Source organism: Protopterus annectens, chromosome 8.part0, assembly GCF_019279795.1.
Source record: "Protopterus annectens isolate FY-2018-M chromosome 8.part0, PAN1.0, whole genome shotgun sequence".
Classification (NCBI taxonomy): Eukaryota; Metazoa; Chordata; order Ceratodontiformes; family Protopteridae; genus Protopterus; species Protopterus annectens.
In genome coordinates, this window is record NC_056741.1 from 1,146,147,727 (window position 1) to 1,146,165,637 (window position 17,911).

At 42.2% G+C, this 17,911-nt stretch overlaps 1 protein-coding gene across 1 annotated transcript in view; it reads right to left on the reverse strand.

Annotated features, from left to right (window-relative positions):
* Nucleotides 1–17,911, reverse strand: part of LOC122808415 (F-BAR domain only protein 1-like) — a 2,144,012-nt gene that overhangs the window by 1,009,203 nt on the left and 1,116,898 nt on the right. Inside the window, exon 12 of the mRNA XM_044079378.1 lies at nucleotides 9,106–9,130. Coding sequence (XP_043935313.1) covers nucleotides 9,106–9,130 — 25 coding nt within the window. The remainder of the gene's footprint in view (nucleotides 1–9,105; nucleotides 9,131–17,911) is intronic.

Sequence of the window (17,911 nt, forward strand, 5' to 3'; positions counted from 1 at the left end):
CTACCTTCCTTACTCATAACTCTCCATTCATCCATCAACTCCCCAGATCGAGTTTATCCCATGAGTAAAAACTATAATGATACAACAAAATCCAACTAATCCCCACTTACTCCACAGATACAAGGACAACACCCAGTGAAAATGCAAGACTATAGGCAAGCAGAATGAAAGAACCCCTGCTGTCTGGTCATAACAGAGGAAAGACTCGCCAAATCAACAAGAAAGTCAAGGGCTGGTGGGCAGGAAGGTTGAATGAGATGGAGACAGGGATCTATCGTTATGGTTAGTACATAACATTTGTATCTGATGTTATCTGCTCTACCAGTTAAAACCTAAAAAACAAAAGGCAGATCACAGGGAGGGACTGGATCCTGTACTGGTGGATAAAGAAGAAAGGTACCTTTAAGTAGAGCCTTGGAAATCTTAAGAGACGCCAAGAACATATTAGCTCTACTGATACAAAGGTTCAAAATGGCCACTAACTGCACCATGATAGTAGAGAAGCTACAGCCTGAGCCAAACAACTCAGGACTCCAAGGGGGAAGAGAAAGGGTCAAGTCCCTGAGCCTCCACCCACAAAATAAATCTCTTCCATTTACTAGTATACACTTTTTTCAGTGGATTATTTCCGAGACGATGACAATATATAAACCACTGCCTGAGAAAGCTTGTGATTCTTGGCCATCGAGGGAACTGGAGGAACCATGTGCACCTTGAGGGACTGGAGACTGGGGGGACCCAGAATAGCTGGATGAGACATGAGATCTGGAATGAGATACAACACCCGAGGGGTTTGTTTCAGAGGAGGCCAAAGGAAACCACACCTAGCAAGGCCAAAAGGGGGTGATGAGCATCACTGAAGCTCTGCAATGGGCTACTTTCTGAAGAAATTTCACTATCAGAGGGATAAGTGTAAACGAGACCCGGGGGAGGGGGGCAAACAAATGTCAGAGCATCCCTGGGTGACTGTACTGGAGGTGAAACAATGGCATAATAGCTATTGTACTTGGTGTTGGATGGAGAGGCAAACAGTCTGAAAAATCCAAGCTACCACAGTTGGATTTAAGGACCACTCATGAGACAATAAGATGTTCCTGCTGAGGCTGTTGACCAGAATTTTGGACTTCCCCGCAATATGCACTCCCACCAGAAACTGCTGAGAGGAGATTGCCCACTGCCAAACCCTCATGGCCTCCCAACAAACATGGCAAGAACATGTTCCCAGTTTGTTCGCATACCAGACCATCAACATGTCTGTCTGTACTACAATTATACTTCTGGGGAGGACGTCCTGAAAAGTCTGCAATGCTAGAAGGAGAGCTCTCATCTCCAGAACACTGATGTGACTGAGTCTCTGTAGAAGACCAAGAACCTTGAATGGTCCTCCCTTCAAAATGTCCAGCCCCACCCCAGAAGGAAGGTGTCTGTGGTGACCATGGCCAAAGGAGAAGGAATTACAAATGGTCTCCCCTGATCCACTAATGGAGACTGAACCACCACTGAATCTGTCCACAACATGCACTTGTCAGCTAAATAGGAAATTAGGGAAGTCTAACAGATGTATTAGGAGGGACCACTGAACAGCCACAGTCCACTGCAGGGTCCTCTTATGATATCTGGCTAAACGGATCAGTCCTACTGATGCTGCCATACGACCCAGAAGTCTTAGCAGTGCATAAGGTGAAGGTTTTCGAGTTGCAAGCACTGCTGTGGCATGAGCTTGAAGACAGAAAAATTTGGAGCTTGGTAGCCTGACAATTTGATGGACCATGTCCAGATAACATCCCATGAGTTCTAAAATTTGTACAGGTTGATGGCTTGATTTAGTGTTCTGCCTAGGTCGCTGCATAACTGGAGCAAGGAATCCCCAGCTGAGACCAATGATGCCTTTGTGGGGGAGGTAAGGAGCCAATAGTCCAGATATGGGAAGACCTGAAATGCCTGCAGCCAGAGCCAGTCTGCAAACACTGCCATGCACTTGGTGAACATCTGAGGGGGGGTTGCTGTGGTGAGACCAAATGGCATGGCCTTGAACTGATAGTGACTGGCTCCCAGCCAGAAGCAAAGGAACCTCCAGGAAGGTTGCTCTATCTTGACATGATGGCAGGCATCCTTGAGGTTTATCAAGCACATCTAATCATCCTTCCTCAGAAGAAGTAATATGGACTGCACCACAACCATCTGGAACTTGGTGTTTCTGACAAACTGATTTAGCTTGCTTAGGTCCAAAATTGGTCTGAGGTGCTTTATTTACTTTAGTACTACAAAGAATCTGGAATAAACCCCAAATCCTAGCTGGTCTGGTCAGACCTCCTGAATGACTTGATTTGTGAGGAGCTGATATCTGCTGCTGGGTAATGTCTCTGATAGGGTGGAGCAGCTGCAAGATGTTTTAGGAGACATTTTGGAACTTCTATGAAAGGAATGGCATAACCTCTGGATATGATCTCAACATCCAGGTGCCTGAGGTGATGGCCTCCTAAGCTTTAGAATGGAAAGCTAAATGACTCCTGACTGCCTCCAGAGGCAAGCAGTAGGGCAACCCCTTCAGGATCACTAAAAAGGCCTACCAGAAAAAGCCCCAAGGAAGCCCTGATTCTGCGGACCACCTCTGCCCCTCGAGTGTCTTCCATTATGATTTGCCCCTTTCCCGCCCTCAGGAGGAACCTTCCAGAGGAGCATCCTGGGAAGAAAAGTATGACTTCCAAAAGAGCTGCTTAGCCCCTTTCTGACTTCTAGAGAAGGATCGCGGGGAGTATGTGTGTAAAAGTGAACTACAATGACTGAGTGTCTTCCCATCTTGTTCACTCCTCGCCAACATGTCCTTAACCTAGTGTCCAAAAAGGATTCATCAAAAGGGGCAATGATGAAGGATGCTTTGAAGCAGTCCATAAAGTTATACAATCGTATCCAGGCATGGCACCTCCATGCAATACCTGAACCTGTTGCTCTAGGTGCTCCCATAAGCAGGATCTGAAGAGTCTTGTAGAATCATTTTTAATGGAAGTCAAGGTGAAGAGTCTCCAGCTTCTTTTGGTTATCCGAGGACTGCTGTGTCTTGAGGGTGCTTGAAACACCCGAGCAGAGATCTCGAAGCTTCATAAAGAGCAATAAGTAGTCTTGCATTTTTTCTTCTCTGAAATCTCTGACTCCTGACGACAGCAATCTTTGTTAACAATTTATGGAAACAGATGTATTTTTTCAGGATGCCAAAATAGAATTTTTTTGATTGCCAAATGGTCTAATGCTTAAATATTTCCAACCATATATTATAATATCTTTGATAAATTCACAGACTTTGTTTATAGTTTAGTACTAAGCTAACTGCCCTTGCGAGCCATTTTAAGCCTAGCCAATTATCCCTTGTGAGACTCAAACCCTGCACCTTGTGTTTGTAAGGCAAACACCTTAGCCATTAAGCCACCCGCCCAATCCAGCTTAATCTGTTTAAGAAGAAATACCACATCATTATTAATTTTATTTAAAGTCCATGAGGTTTAAATTATTAGGACACTTACTAAGTAGGGCAGTACGAGCTCGAATATCACACTAATAACAATGAGGGAAGGGATTTGAATTTGTTAATGTGTATAACTTTACACTTTGTTTTACAACTAAATAAACCAGTGCCATACCTGATAACATGTATATTAGTCAGAAAGTTTGGACTGAAACTATCATTCTGTTTATATTTTGTTTTATTTGGATCGCTTGTCTGTGTGTTTAAAAAGGATTTCTGACTGGAAACAGACTGTCTACCCTACCTGGATTACTTCTGAATACCCAATAGAGTTAATAATTCTGTATATTCTGTGATGCATGGCTAGGCTTAAGGCCCTTGTGGTCGTTAGCCTAGTAAACACCTATGAATCTAGAATATTAATATTTCAAAATAAGTTTTTATTTTTTGATTTAGGATGTTTTTACATTCGTTACTTCTACTACCATATTCTGATTTTTTTTCTGTTTTTTAATATATAGTTATCAACTAGACATACAGGAATTGAAAAACTTCCGCACAGAGAAGTTTCTTACATTGTTTTGTTTTGGACCCATTACATCTGTATAGTGGGTTGTTTGGGACTTAAAGCATATCATGGAGATTACTTGTTTCTTTATGTAAATAGAAACATCTCCTTCTTTCATTTTTTTCCCTTTTCAGATGGTGGTCTGAATGTGTAATAGGTAGTGTAGCCTTGCACTGCTGGGGTGTTTTCCGCAGCCTTGAACAATATCTCTGTACCTACACAGAATCAGCATTATGCCAGGCCAAGGAGAGATTCCAGGTAGTGGAGTTTCTTAAGACTTCAAGCATTGAGCAGTAGTATCTTCAGCTTGGCATTAGAAGAATTTGTTACACTGGTAGGTCTGTTGGTTTGGCACTGCCTAAAAAGTTATTCCTGGGGCAGCTAATGACGTGATCATTATTCTAAACCCTAGTGGCAACAGGTGCACACCATCTCTGACAAAGCAGCGTGGTCTGTTGATCATGTCACTCCAATACTGAATCCCCTTGGGGAATGACACGAGGAAATAAATTACTGAAGTCAATCATTTTCTGTTTGCATGTGGTATAATTCTTGGTGAGGGTACAGTGCTGCTCAATGCGAGACTCATACCAGCCTGCGACATGTACTCAAGAGAGATCAGTTATGTCTCTCTTCAAATAGTCCAGGGAGTTGTATCTCAGGTCATTCTCACCCACATGGACTATGATCGATTAATACTGGTACTTGTGAGTTGAGTGACCCGACTGCCTGCATGATCTGGCAAATACTGGCCCCTGACAGGCAACTGACTGTAACCCTCTCTTTATCCAAACTGGGGAGGAGGGCATCCTCATGTCTCATGATGGAGACCAAGATGTTTGAATGTGTGTTTTTTTGATTTAGGGACTTACTTGTGGAGACACTGTGATATGCAGTTTTATGTGTAGAGGTTGGTGTTGACTTGGTTTTGTTTGCATGTGGTTTCTGAAGGCAGTGTACTGGAGGTCTCTGAGGTTTTAGTAAATTACTTGTGAGTACCTCTGCATATGTGGGTTTGTGTGTCAAGACCTTACTTAGTGAAGGAAATGATGTGCGTGTGCTGACAACCTGTTTGTCATTTGATTTGTCAGTATGTGAGAGTAGTGCCTCAATTTTCATAGTGTAGCTACATCTCTCACATACTGTCTTAGTTTATTTCAGGATTAAGTGGTTGTCAGTATACACAATACAACTGTTACATTGCCTCAGAATGCCCATGTCCACGAGGTGGGCTAGAGATAGCAGGAAACTGCCTATCCACAGTTTCAGGTTTTTACTGTGGGTTTAACCAGGGATAAGATTAGTGAGATTTAACTGGACTGGAATGATAGCACACAAAGAACAATGGTTGCTATACTCCATGTGAACTGCAGCTATCCAACAAGGAGATGCTGCTCTGTGTGCAACTCAGATGCTCCTATAGCTGCAGGGACACTGGGAATAGAATAACTATCACTGCAACCTTCCCTAAGGAACATTTTAATTTAAAAGTGCATCTGTACAGGGCACTGCTAACTGCTGCTGCACGGACAGCAGCCTACTGCAAACAACAGGCTTATATAGAATCAGAAAAACAAGTTTTACAACAGCAAGGCCTACAGCCCAATTAGGAAATTGCACAATAAGCTTTCAGTCAGCAGCCCCCAACTCAGATAAGGTTCCTACAGCACACTTCTGCTTGACAGGGGCATAGGAAAATTATTTTCTTGGGTGGTGAAAGCCAGGGTACCTTTTTGGCTAGGCTTGTATATGCCCCTAGGGCCAATAGTCTAGTATCTACCTATGAACCTATGAACAGTATAGTCGGAAAATCTTCTTAATGTAAAAATGCTAGTTTTTGTGCTCAAGTGCAGGGAAATCACATAATACAGATATTACTGTCCTGTAAAATTAGCAGACACAATGTAATTAAGTACTACAACAGCAGTGGAAGCAGTTTAGCTTTGATACTCTACTAAAGTGCAAGAAATTTAACAATTAATACAGTATTCTTATGAAACATGGTAAAGATAATCAGCAAAAAGTGAAAAATAATACTCGCTTCCATATGATTGGAAGAAAAATCATCAGACAAAGGCATTACACAGCTGAAGGTTGTGTGACATGGGAAACTGGGGAGCAAAGATTATACTAGTGAAAGTGCCCTTCTACTAACTACTCATGAGTTCCAGACATTCTTGGGAGGTAAGCATTCAGAAGAGGACAAAGTAAAAAAAAAATACGTGCAAGCTGGGGATTCCACAGCAGGAAGTTAAATGGGAAAAAATGTAAGGGAGACCTTACTGACTTGTGGGAACAGACTACACAAAATATCAGAAGCTTTAGTAGTCCAAGAAAAGCATAAGCTAGCAGCCAAGTTGACAGTTCTAACACAGAAAGGGGGAGAGATGGCTGACCATCAAATGAGAGTTGGAAACTCCATGGACCAACAGTCATGACTGCCACACTAGACAACAGAAAGCTGTCTGGCAAACAGTTGAGGTTAATTCACTAGCCAGTGAGGACTGATGGAGAAAGAGCAGTAGCTAAAACAGGCAGACTGAGTGCTACCAATTTAGTGAGTCTCACACACTAACAATGGAAATAGAGGAATGACCTACATATACCTGCAGGTGAAGCTAGGGAGAACAAGTTGGCCTACAGGCCAGAGGTGGAATGCTCCAGCAGCTAGTGACATTTGTGTGTGTGTGTGTGTGTGTGTGTGTGTGTGTGTGTGTGTGTGTGTGTGTGTGTGTGTGTGTGTGTGTGTGTGTGTGTGTGTGTGTGTGTGTGTGTGTGTGTGTGAGAGAGAGAGGTCTATGCAGGTACCAGTGAAACTGGCAAAAAAATCAAACAGCCATACCACCCAAAAGAGCTGAGAAAGCAAGGCAATGAGAGGTGACAATATATGGAAGTAAAAGATAGGATCTTTCTAGAAATTCAAAGCCTCATAACCTCTAAAGTGGGGAAAATACAAATTAACTAGCAGGTGGAATAGCCTGCATCTGGCCAACATATATTAGCATGAAGGCAAAGACCTAACCTTTTGGAAAAATTGCTTAAAAGAGGCTCTTAGTGATATGCTGGACTGTGCATATTTCCAAAGAAAAAGACGGAGGCATGCCGAATGCTGATTTGGGCAAGCCACGTGTGGAACATGTTAGTCTGCAGCCCCACATCAGAGCGCTGCCAATGGCAAGGGAGCTATCAGGTGGTGGAAAAGTGGAAGTGAAAATTTCAAATTAAGATCCTTCTATAAACCTAGACCTGCCCCAAAATCTCTAAAATAGGAAAAAAAATGTGCTTGAAGGGAGAAAAGCCTGGAGCTGGCTGACTTAAGCTGCTAGAACAGCTAAACCTCTAAGAAGATTCTGATGCCAGGCAACACGGTGTAAAAACCCATGTTTGAACCCCTGCCTGTCTTAACAATTAATCATGAGTTTGTAGGAAGCTGTACCAGCCAATGGCAACAGAAATCACACCAGCCCATTTACGAGTGTTTGGGAAAGTTGCAGTGGTTAATGAGGAACAAACTGCCACACTATGTGGACTGATGGAGCAACCATCAATTACTGTAAGCCTTAAGGTGCTGCACCCTAATGAAAAAGATAGGGGCTTAAGGGGCATATCTAATACTGATACAGATAAGCCAAGCAGGAACTGGGCTAGTTCATGGCACAGCTGTGGAGAACCGCTCCTGGATGGGGACATAACAGGGGACTTGGGGTATGTGGGACAACTTGAAACTGCTTTGGTTGTGTCAGCCACAGGAAAATAAAAGATAAAAGGGCTACAACATCAAAATCCAAGCCACACTATGCCTCCAAAAACATTACATAACAACAAAGTAAAAGTGAAAATGTGCAGGCATGTGCACTTAGTAATGAAACAAAACGTGAAAGTTAACAGATAAGTACCATGCTACCTTCCTTTATGGGCCACTTTAAACCTAGACGATTTCCCTCAAAAGAAAGAATCAAACCCTGTGTCTTGAGTCTGTCAGGTAGACACTAACTTTTATCCCAACCCCCCCTTAAAAGGATTTTGTCCAATGGCTGTTCATAGCTCATAGGTTAAGTACTAGTCTAACTGCCCTTGCTGGCCATTTTAAGCCTAGCCAATTTCCCTAAATGTAAGAATCAAACCCTGTACCTTGTGTGTGTGTGTGTGTGTGTGTGTGTGTCTCTCAGGTAAAGACCTTAACCATTATGCCAACCTGCGTAACTACTGGTAATGTGAGAGGACTCTTTTGCCACACATGCAATACAGGTCCTGAAAAGCAAAAACACAGCTACCTTTACTCTGTCTTAATTCAACTGGAGACACTGGGAACTTAGAGCTGTACTTAATATACTCAGTAATGGATGCAGCTGCATTTCCAAAATAAAGATAAAAGACAAGTGCGTATCCCCCCACCTCCACCACATACACACCGGATCCACTGGTTCATTTCTGTCTGTATCACTCATTGCATATTTCATTTCTCTTAATTTAATTATGCTGCATTACAATATCAAACTTCCTCACTCTTCTCCCAGGAAAAACATGCACCTATGCTGAGAGTCACTATGAACATCTGGAATGGCACAACACAAGATCAGACATTCAAATTATGGATTTTCTAGCAAGATTACACCATTAACATTGCAATAGTCAAGATGTTCATAAACAAACTTTCTGACTTAAAGGCATTACTGACAGTTCCAGAACTGTGAGGAAATCTTTTCCCAGACAACTCTGATTCCCTTCCCAGTGTTACTTTAGTGTCCTTCTCACCATACCAAACATCATCCTTTATTACTAACTGAGGAAATTCAGCTCAAATCACACATCAGGTCATTCAAGGATTAAAATTAACATACTGGCAGAGTACCAAGCCAGCACATGAACACTTTAAAGAAAAATAGATTTTAATATGTGCACATAATACGTTACTAGGCAAGCAGTAGTCAAAAGCTCGGAGGAGCCTGTGCCTGAGCTATTTCATGCAAAGCACAGTAATGCTAAGATTACATCACTGGAAAAACACTATCAGTATTGTCTGTATCCCTGACTCACACACGTGTGAGTCACGTATAAACAAAGAAGTACTACTTACTGCTGAATCCACATCTGGAGACTCTCTGAAAATAAAACAGAGACACAGTCAGACACCACAAGTATAAATCTGATGGGAAAAAAAATAAAGCACAAACAATCTTGCCCTCTTCTTTAACTTTGAACTCCACTGATTTGGTTCTTCAGAATACACAGTGCTCTGATATGTAGTATCAAAACCCTTCCAAATGTAAGAAAAACTGACAATGTGTAAATGGTGAATGCAGACAGTACAAACAGACAAAAGTATAATGAAGTGGTTATAAAGCAAGCAATTTTCAGAATGACATATTTTTACACCGTGCTAATGCAGTACTGTTCTTCTGGTCATGAAGCCTGCAAGTTGCTCATTGAGTAATTTAGGATCTGTACCATTGCACAAATGTCTGCAGCTACAGGATTGCTAAAAAACCTGCTTCTTTCACTTATACTTCTCTTATAAAATATTCTGAGATTTAAAGGAAACAATAAATGAAACTGCACACTGCACCACTTGGCATACACTAAATAAGAGGTGAGACACTCACTGTATTTCTGCCATCACCATCAGCATTACTTTCAAGCTGGACAATAATGCACAGCAAGCTAAAGCACATACTCATACTTGGAAAAATGCCAAGAACACCAAATAATTAATGCTGAACACCTGTGTACTGTGCCACCCTTTTCACAAGCAAAAGGCATACCCTTCTTTTGAGAATAAGGTAGTCTCACATACATACATGCATGCAAATGCATTTCATTTAAACCATTACTAATATTAGAATCACATTTATACTGTTGTCACCAGGCTTTTGGTACAGGAGACCTCTGAGGAGCCTAGCCTAATTACCAAACTGCCCCAGGCTACCTATTTTTGGGCCTTTGCCCCTCTGTTATTTCTGGCTTTGTCCAGAGTTCTTGCGCTGAGAGGTTGAGTGGTACGAATACAGACCAAGCAAGGGAATAAAACCCTGGCCTGCAGGAAGCAGCTGACTATAGCTTATACCCTTAATCCAAATTAATCCTGACCTCCGGTCAATGCCATTGTGGAAACACAGAGTCAGATTTTAGCCAATGTGCCACAATATGCTGGCTGGACTTTCACAAATGCGTGGCTTCATATTTTGATCTTTCTGAATTAGCATTACCTTACTTGTTCGCATTTTCAGACATAAATACTTTAATATTAACACATTACTTTAATTCAGTTTCATGAAGTGTAAGAATATCTAGCTGGCAGTTTAAGTAATCTTCCAATCCTGAGAAGCTGAGGATGGAAATGTTGCTGTAGTCTATTAGTTGAGGATGATGGACTTACAATCTCAGTCTTATGGAACTTCTGACAATTCAAGTGAACATTCTTGTAGTGCAATCACATCTGCAAATATCTTCTAGTAAAACTTCTTGATATTTTTCAAAGACACCTCTCTAGATATGTTAGTACCATTATAGATATCCTAGACAAACCTGCTCTCTTATACAGCCCACTCTTGAGACATTCACCTTATAGGTTTATAGGTAGGTACTAGGCTTTCAGCCCAGAGGCATTTATAAGCCTAGCCGGAATGTGTTGGCTTTCACCGCTCCCTTAGATTAGTTCCCTGTGCCTCTGTCCAGCAGAGCCACTGAAGTGATCCCCGGAGTAAACTTCTTGTTTCCCATCCACTCGTCAAGGTTTCTCTTGAAGAGTGTTAGTGAGGAGCTCTCCTTAATGTAGACTGGAATCTTGTTCCAGAGCATGGGAAGTCTCTGGGACAGGAATCTATCCCTCCAGCACGTCCTATTTATTGTTATGGTGAGGTTTAGATCCGTAGAGCGTGTGGCTCTAGGGAATATGGTTTTCTTTAGGTGGAGCATGTCCATCAATTCTGGGTTGGACATGGCCTTGTATGTCAGGCAGAGATCACCTCTAAGTAGGCGGTATACAACTGAGTACAGCTGGAGTTTCTTCAGTCGAGTTGCATAGGGCATCTGTTTGAGGCCAGTGATCCTCTTGGTGAGGTACTTCTGTGGTCTTTCCAGCTGTTGCAGGTGTCTTGTAAGGTACATCCCAAATGGGGCATTGTACTCTATGATGGGTCTGATGAGTGATGCATAGAGGGGCACAAGGACCTCTTTTGATCTGGATGCAAACCCTTTTGTGATTAGGTGAGCCACATAGAAGGATTTTCTAACCACTTTGGCAATGTGATTATCAAAGGAGAGGTTACTATCTACTTGGGTCCCCAGATCCCTTATTTTGTCTTCCATATTTAGGGGGCTACCACCTATGTGGTAATTTGTGGGTACTTTGTTTTTTCCAAAGGGGATGACTATGCACTTTTTGGCATTTAGCTTGAGGCCATGGTTTTGAAACTGGGTATCTGTCTCAGTGAGACCCTTTTGGAGGATGTCTGTGTCAGCCAGAGAGTCAATTATAGCACCTAATTTGCAGTCGTCTGCCAACTTGGTCAGCCATAGTCCTCCTGTGCTTGCCTATACTTCTGAGAAGTATATGCCGAACAGGAGGGGTCCTAGGACTGAGCCCTGGGGAATGCCACTTGTACTAGCTCCTGCAACTCTTACCATGCAGGTTCTGTCTGTGAGCCAGTTGGCAACTCATCTCATGATGTAGGGGTTTATGTTCAGGCTGGTGTGTTTGTCTATAATACCAGAATGGGGAATGGTGTTGAAGGCCTTTGCGAGGTCTAGGTAGGCTGTGTGGACCACCTTTCCCTCGTCTATAGCCTTGGTAACTGTCTCAAAGAAGTCCACCAGGTTTAGGAGGATGATCTGCCAATAAAGCCGAACTGGGTAGGGTCCAGTGTTTGGAGGTTCCCAATGTCTCTGTTAATGAGATCCATGATGATGCACTCCATAGCCTTGCAGACCAAGCTAGTCAGGCTTATAGGGCGATAGTTCCCGGGGTCTGTTGTGGCTCCACCTTTGTGGAGTGGAATAACCGTTGCTGTGCGCCACTCTATGGGCACTTAGCCTGTGGAGAAGATGAGTTTGAACAGTGTGTTTAGGTGAGGGGTTAGTTCATTTCTGAGCTCATGTAGGACACAGCCTGGGACACCATCCGGTCCCACTGATGCTGTGTTTTTTGGCTTTGGAGAGGGCTGTTTTAAGCTGAGTGTCTGTGATTTCAGGGGCACTACATTCTTCTGGTACGGTTATGGGCCCTTTTGGGGGTGAAGTTTGCACTGAATCTGTCTGCCAGGATGTTGGTGATATCGGTCAGTTCAGTGTATTTTGTGCCACTCTGCACTAACTTTGAGCAGATCTGGGAATTGCCACTTAGATTCTTGACATAGCTAAAGAATGCCTTCTGGTTATCTTTGGTGTCCTTGGCAATTAAACTTTCAAAGCTAGCCTTGGATGAAGAAGCATCTCCTGTTTCTTCTCAGTACTTTGCCATCTGTAGTTTGAAAAACAACTTACCGTTCTTGCTCACATTTCTTCAAAACAACTGCTTCTGGGGATTTCTTACTAGACTTATACCAAACTTCCCACCATCTCCTTCCACTTTCCAACTTCAACTGATTGTGTTTCAATGTCTCCTGAACTTGATTCTGGCCTTCGGAAGTTAAAGTAGTAGCTGTATGAATCCTTACTTGCAATGTATAACCTATAAGTAACTGAGCAGGTAAAACAGCAGCACCCTGCATAGGTACATTTCTATAATTCAGTACTGCTGAAAGAGACTCTACATAGAGTCACTGTTCATGCTCTTTAACTCTTATATCAAAATGCTCACGTAGTCTTACCACTAGACTGCAGACATTTGGGACTGGACATAACACTGAAATTTCCATTGCTTTTAAAATCTTTTGAATTCAATGCCAGCATATTGCAGACCATCATCTGTTACAACCCTTTCTGCAATACTATGCATTGGGAACATAGCTTTCATTGTACCAACCATACCTCTCACTGCAGAATCAGTTACCTTTATAACTGAGCATAACAGTCAACACAGTCTCTTAACAGTGAAACAAATCTGGACAACAAGATAACATCCCTTATAGGTTCATAGTTTTGTACTAAGCTAACTGCCCTTGTAAGCCATTTTAAGCCTAGCCAATTATCCTTTGTGAGACTCAAACCCTGCACCTTGTGTTTGTAAGGCAAACACCTTAACCATTAAGCCACCCTCCCAATGTTCAATTATTGTAATAAGAACTACTCTTGGCACAGTTTTGTACATCTTGATCTATCTCTACAGACATTCCTAGGCAAAAATAACACATTGTAAGCTTGCTGTTAATACCTGACAATGCCCAAATGAAACTCTTTTATTTTTGCTAGCTTAATAAAACAAATGTAACCTAATAACTATGTAGTAGACACTTAGCAAGGTATATTAATAAAGTATTACTCCTGACTGCAGCGGATTAAAAATCTTTACATCAGGCAGAATGCTGGCACTTGGGTCAGTGCCACATTACAGTTATTAAGGGGATATGGTGCTGTGGGACCTTGTCTGCATCACTTTATGGGCCATGGAAAGGTATGGTTGCTATAACAGTGTTGCTTGTACCACACAGAGCTCTGAACCAGTAGGAGTTTCCTACAGTCCAAGAAAGTTATTTTGTCCCTTTACTACAGCACTGATATGCTGCTCAGCTCTATATGTTGAGCATATCAGGATGGAAGAGGAATTACTGTGATGACAAGTGCTGCTTCATCGGTTTTGTAGGTGGTGGGAGTCCTATGAGGTATTCAGTTGGGACCAACCAGTTTTCAGATGGCGTAGTGTATGTACAACCCTGGGGGTGTCATCTGCACGTGTACGCCATCTGTGGAGTACTACGGCTACACAATGGAGTAAAGGGACTTGCTCTCACTGAGTACCATTTTATATGAATCATGCAGGTCCCTACTCCATGGCACAAACTGTTTATGAATAATTCATACAAAGTTATTCTGCCATCTCCAGGAGCCTTCCTTTGTGACTGCTTAGTACCATACAGAAAGCCAGACTACAATCTCCCACACTGGTACTCTGAGCAATGCTAAGGGTAGCAAACCAAAAGAACTCAAACCACACTGGTACCATAGTAACAAACTGGCACTTAACTGGTGTTTTAGTGACTTAACAGAAAATGGATTTAAATATGTTCTAAATAGCTGTAATAGCTAGAATTAAGGAAACATACTGACAGAAGTTGGTCTTCTGCCTCTGCCTTTTGACTAGGAAAGCATATGGGGAAATGGATGGAAAGGGAAAAAGGAATGTAATCAAAGAAAGCTATGTACCTAAAACCTCAAAAGTTTACATCAGTCCCACTACATAAATGTGGGCACTTTAACCTATACAAAAGTACGACAAATTACTCCATCCTTCTCAAAACTCCTTCAAAGAAATCAAATTACTGCACATTTTAGATGCGCACAACCTTCTCTCTCTCTCTCTCAAGTTCCCAGACTTTCTTTCTGGAAACAGTATGGATCTAAAAAAAAGGGCAATATATTCTTTCAAGAGAGATAACTACAGTTATCAAATCACCAACAAAAACAAATGGCAAACAAATCAGGCAAACTAACTGGGGGAAACATCTTTTTTTTGATAATTTCTTCAGCTACAGTTAATAAAAAAGTAAAACTTAGGTACTCACCATAACTATGCATCTGTGTTGTCCATTTGGAAAAATAGATGCTAAAAACTCCAGGACAGCAGTGAAGGGGTCCAAATCTCTCTGTAGGACCCAAACAGAGAATCTTTTCCATTTCCTTTTGTGGATCTTCCTAATAGAGGCCTTGTGTGAAGATCTATCTATCGGACTGGGGAGGAAAACCTGGGCAGTCTATCTGTGGAATTGGAGAAACCATATGGTCAACTTGAGGGCTGTAATGTCTGGATGATCCATTCCTGTGGGATGAGACAGGAGGTCTGGACTGGGGGTCCAGTATACATGGTGGATAGAGAAGCTGAGAACAAAGGAAGGAGAACCACACTTGTCGAGGCCAAAGGGGGCAATGAGGATAACCGTGCACTTCAACCAAAGTGTCTGCTGTAAGAATTTGGAAATTAGAGGAATCGGCTGGGGGATAAGCATAAAGGAGACCAGAGGGCCAAACATGGACTACATCATCATTCGATGACTCTCCCAGAGAGGGGAATAGGGCAAAGAACCTGCTGCACTTGTTGTTGTGGGGAGATACACAGAGGTCACAGCAAGGTTGGCCCCATCAATGGAAAACTCACTCCGCCACTGACTGACTGAGAGACCACACATGAGGTATCAGACTGGACCTGCTACGCTCGTCTGCTAGCACATTGGATTTCCCTGGTAAGTACACTGCCATAAGAAAGCAGTTGGAGGAGATTTCCCTCTGCCACACTCTCACTGCCCCTCGGCAAAGGAGATAAGATTGGGTCTCCCCTTGTTTATGTATCAAATCACAGATGTCAGTTTGTATTGCAACCGTCCCAAGTGGAAGGGTGCCCTGGAAGGCCTGCAACACTAACAGGACCGCTCTCATCTCTAGGACAATGATGTGTGACTTGATCTCTTCTGAAAACCACGTGCCTTGGACTGCCCATCCCAAGAAATGCCCCCCACACACACACACACACACACACACACACACACACACACACACACACACCAGTTGGGAGGTTTCCATAGTAATCATGGCTACTTGGGGCAGAAATTCAAGAGGGCTCGCCTTAAGAAACTTTGGCCGACTGTATCAAACAATGTAGATGGTCACTGCATACACAAGTCAGCCTAATCGGAAAGGACAAGGGATAGTAAAGAACTGACCACTGAACAGCTAGGGTCCATTGAAGGATGCAAATATAGAAACAGGCCATAGGAATAACGTTCAATGTGAGTTGTTCATCTCACCTTCGATCTTTACTGATGGGTTCGGTATGGACCTATGCAAAGTTCGAGGTCTTCCAGAAGGCCAAGGCCCTATCCCATGATGCACTGTGAATTACCTCAGATCTCGTTTGCTTTGTGCACTATAACCATATCAATGAGCTATCCTCCTATGAAGAGAAAGAAGAATTGAGCAACCAGGATGAGACCAACCTCTACGTCAACTATCAGCCAGGAGGGTGAAGGAGGGAGGGACATAAGAATGAAGGCGAGATGAACAACTCACATGGAACGTTATGGTGAGTACATAACTTCTTAATGTGAAGTTGTTCAATCTCGCCGTTCATTCTTTACTGATGGGTAGCGTCCCTAGCACCATCAATCTCGTGTGGCTCATGGGAGTACATTCTTCAGAACCGTAGACCCAAAAGAAGCCCTGTCCCTGGAGGCCTTATCAACTTCGTAATGTGTGACAAATGTATGAGGTTTAGACCAAGTGGCTGCTGCACAAATGTTATCAAGGGGCAATTTGGCTTGCTACACAGAGGATGTAGAAACTGCTCTGGTTGAATGAGTTGTGTTGCAAAGGCATATTAGCAGCTGAGTAAACAAAGGTGATACAATCAGATAACCATTTAGACAGAGTTGTTTTAGCCACTGGTCTACCTTTTCTGGCTTCCGAGAATGAAACGAATAGTTGGTCTGATTTCCTGAAATCTTTTGTTCTTTCCAAATAAAATCTGTCTGTGAACATCAAGTTTGTGCAGCATATACTCCAACGTATTGTAAAGATTAGGGAAGAAAATTGGTAACTTAATGACTTGGTTTATATTAGTTTCTGAACAAACTTTGGGCAAAAAAGAGGGGTTTGTCCTAAGAGATACTCTGTCAGCATGAAAAATCAAATAAGGGGGACTGATGGATTTATTTTTTTTTTAAATTAATTTTACATTTGTTAACTGGGTTAGTCCAGCTGAGCATTAGCTCATTTTCAGTGGAGGCCCGAGGAGAAAAGCTCCACAATTAGTATTAACATTTTACATAAAGTCAGCAAGAAAATTGCACTGGCAGCTAAAACAATTAGAGAAATAACATTTTACAATAAAATTTTACAGAAAACATTTGGGTACAAATGTTAGAAATCAAACTGCAAAAAGCATTTACAACAAATCATACATAAAAGCAGTAGAGTACAATGTTAGAATTTTTGTAACAAAAACTTAGGTACAATGTCAATGTAGGGAAAACAGTGTTCATTCTTTCTAAGTAGTTATATACAGTATAGGTACAGATGAGTAGTAAGGTAATGTAGAAGTTAAGCAACAAGACAGAGATGTAGATGGATATTAAAACTGACAGTGGAAGAGAAAGGAGGGATGAGACAAGCTAGGGTTAGGCTAGATAAAGTTTGAAGTTCTGACACTGCGGTCAGAAGTAATAGTTACCAGAAAAATGGCTTTCCACGACAAATATTTCAGGTCACAAGATGATGCTGGTTCAAACGGTGGAAAGATTATACGAGACAACATAAAATTTAAATTCCATGGAGAATAGGGAGCTTTCACTGGAGATCTCATATGAAATGTTCCCTTGAGAAAAGCCTTGGATAACTTGTGGAACATATTTAGCCCATCAATCCTGAGATGAAAGTTAGACATAGCAGCCAACTGAACCCGAACTGTTGAGGCTGCTGCTTCTTTATTAAAAATCACAGTCAAGAATTCTAGTATGGATGTCAAGGGGGCTTGGTAAGGATCAATGTTCTGCTTAGAAGCCCATATGGAAAATCTCTTCCACTTACTAAGATATAATCTTCTAGTACATGGCTTGTGAGAAGACAAAATAATCTGTTTTGTCTCATTGGAGAAGTTATGAAGCCTGGCTATGACGGGAACTGGAGCAGCCAAGTTGTCAGCTTCAGTGACTGCAGGATGGAGGTCCCCCGACGGATGTGTCAGAAGATCTGGAACCGGATCCAGAATCCAGGGATCCTTCAAGAGATGATGTTGAAGG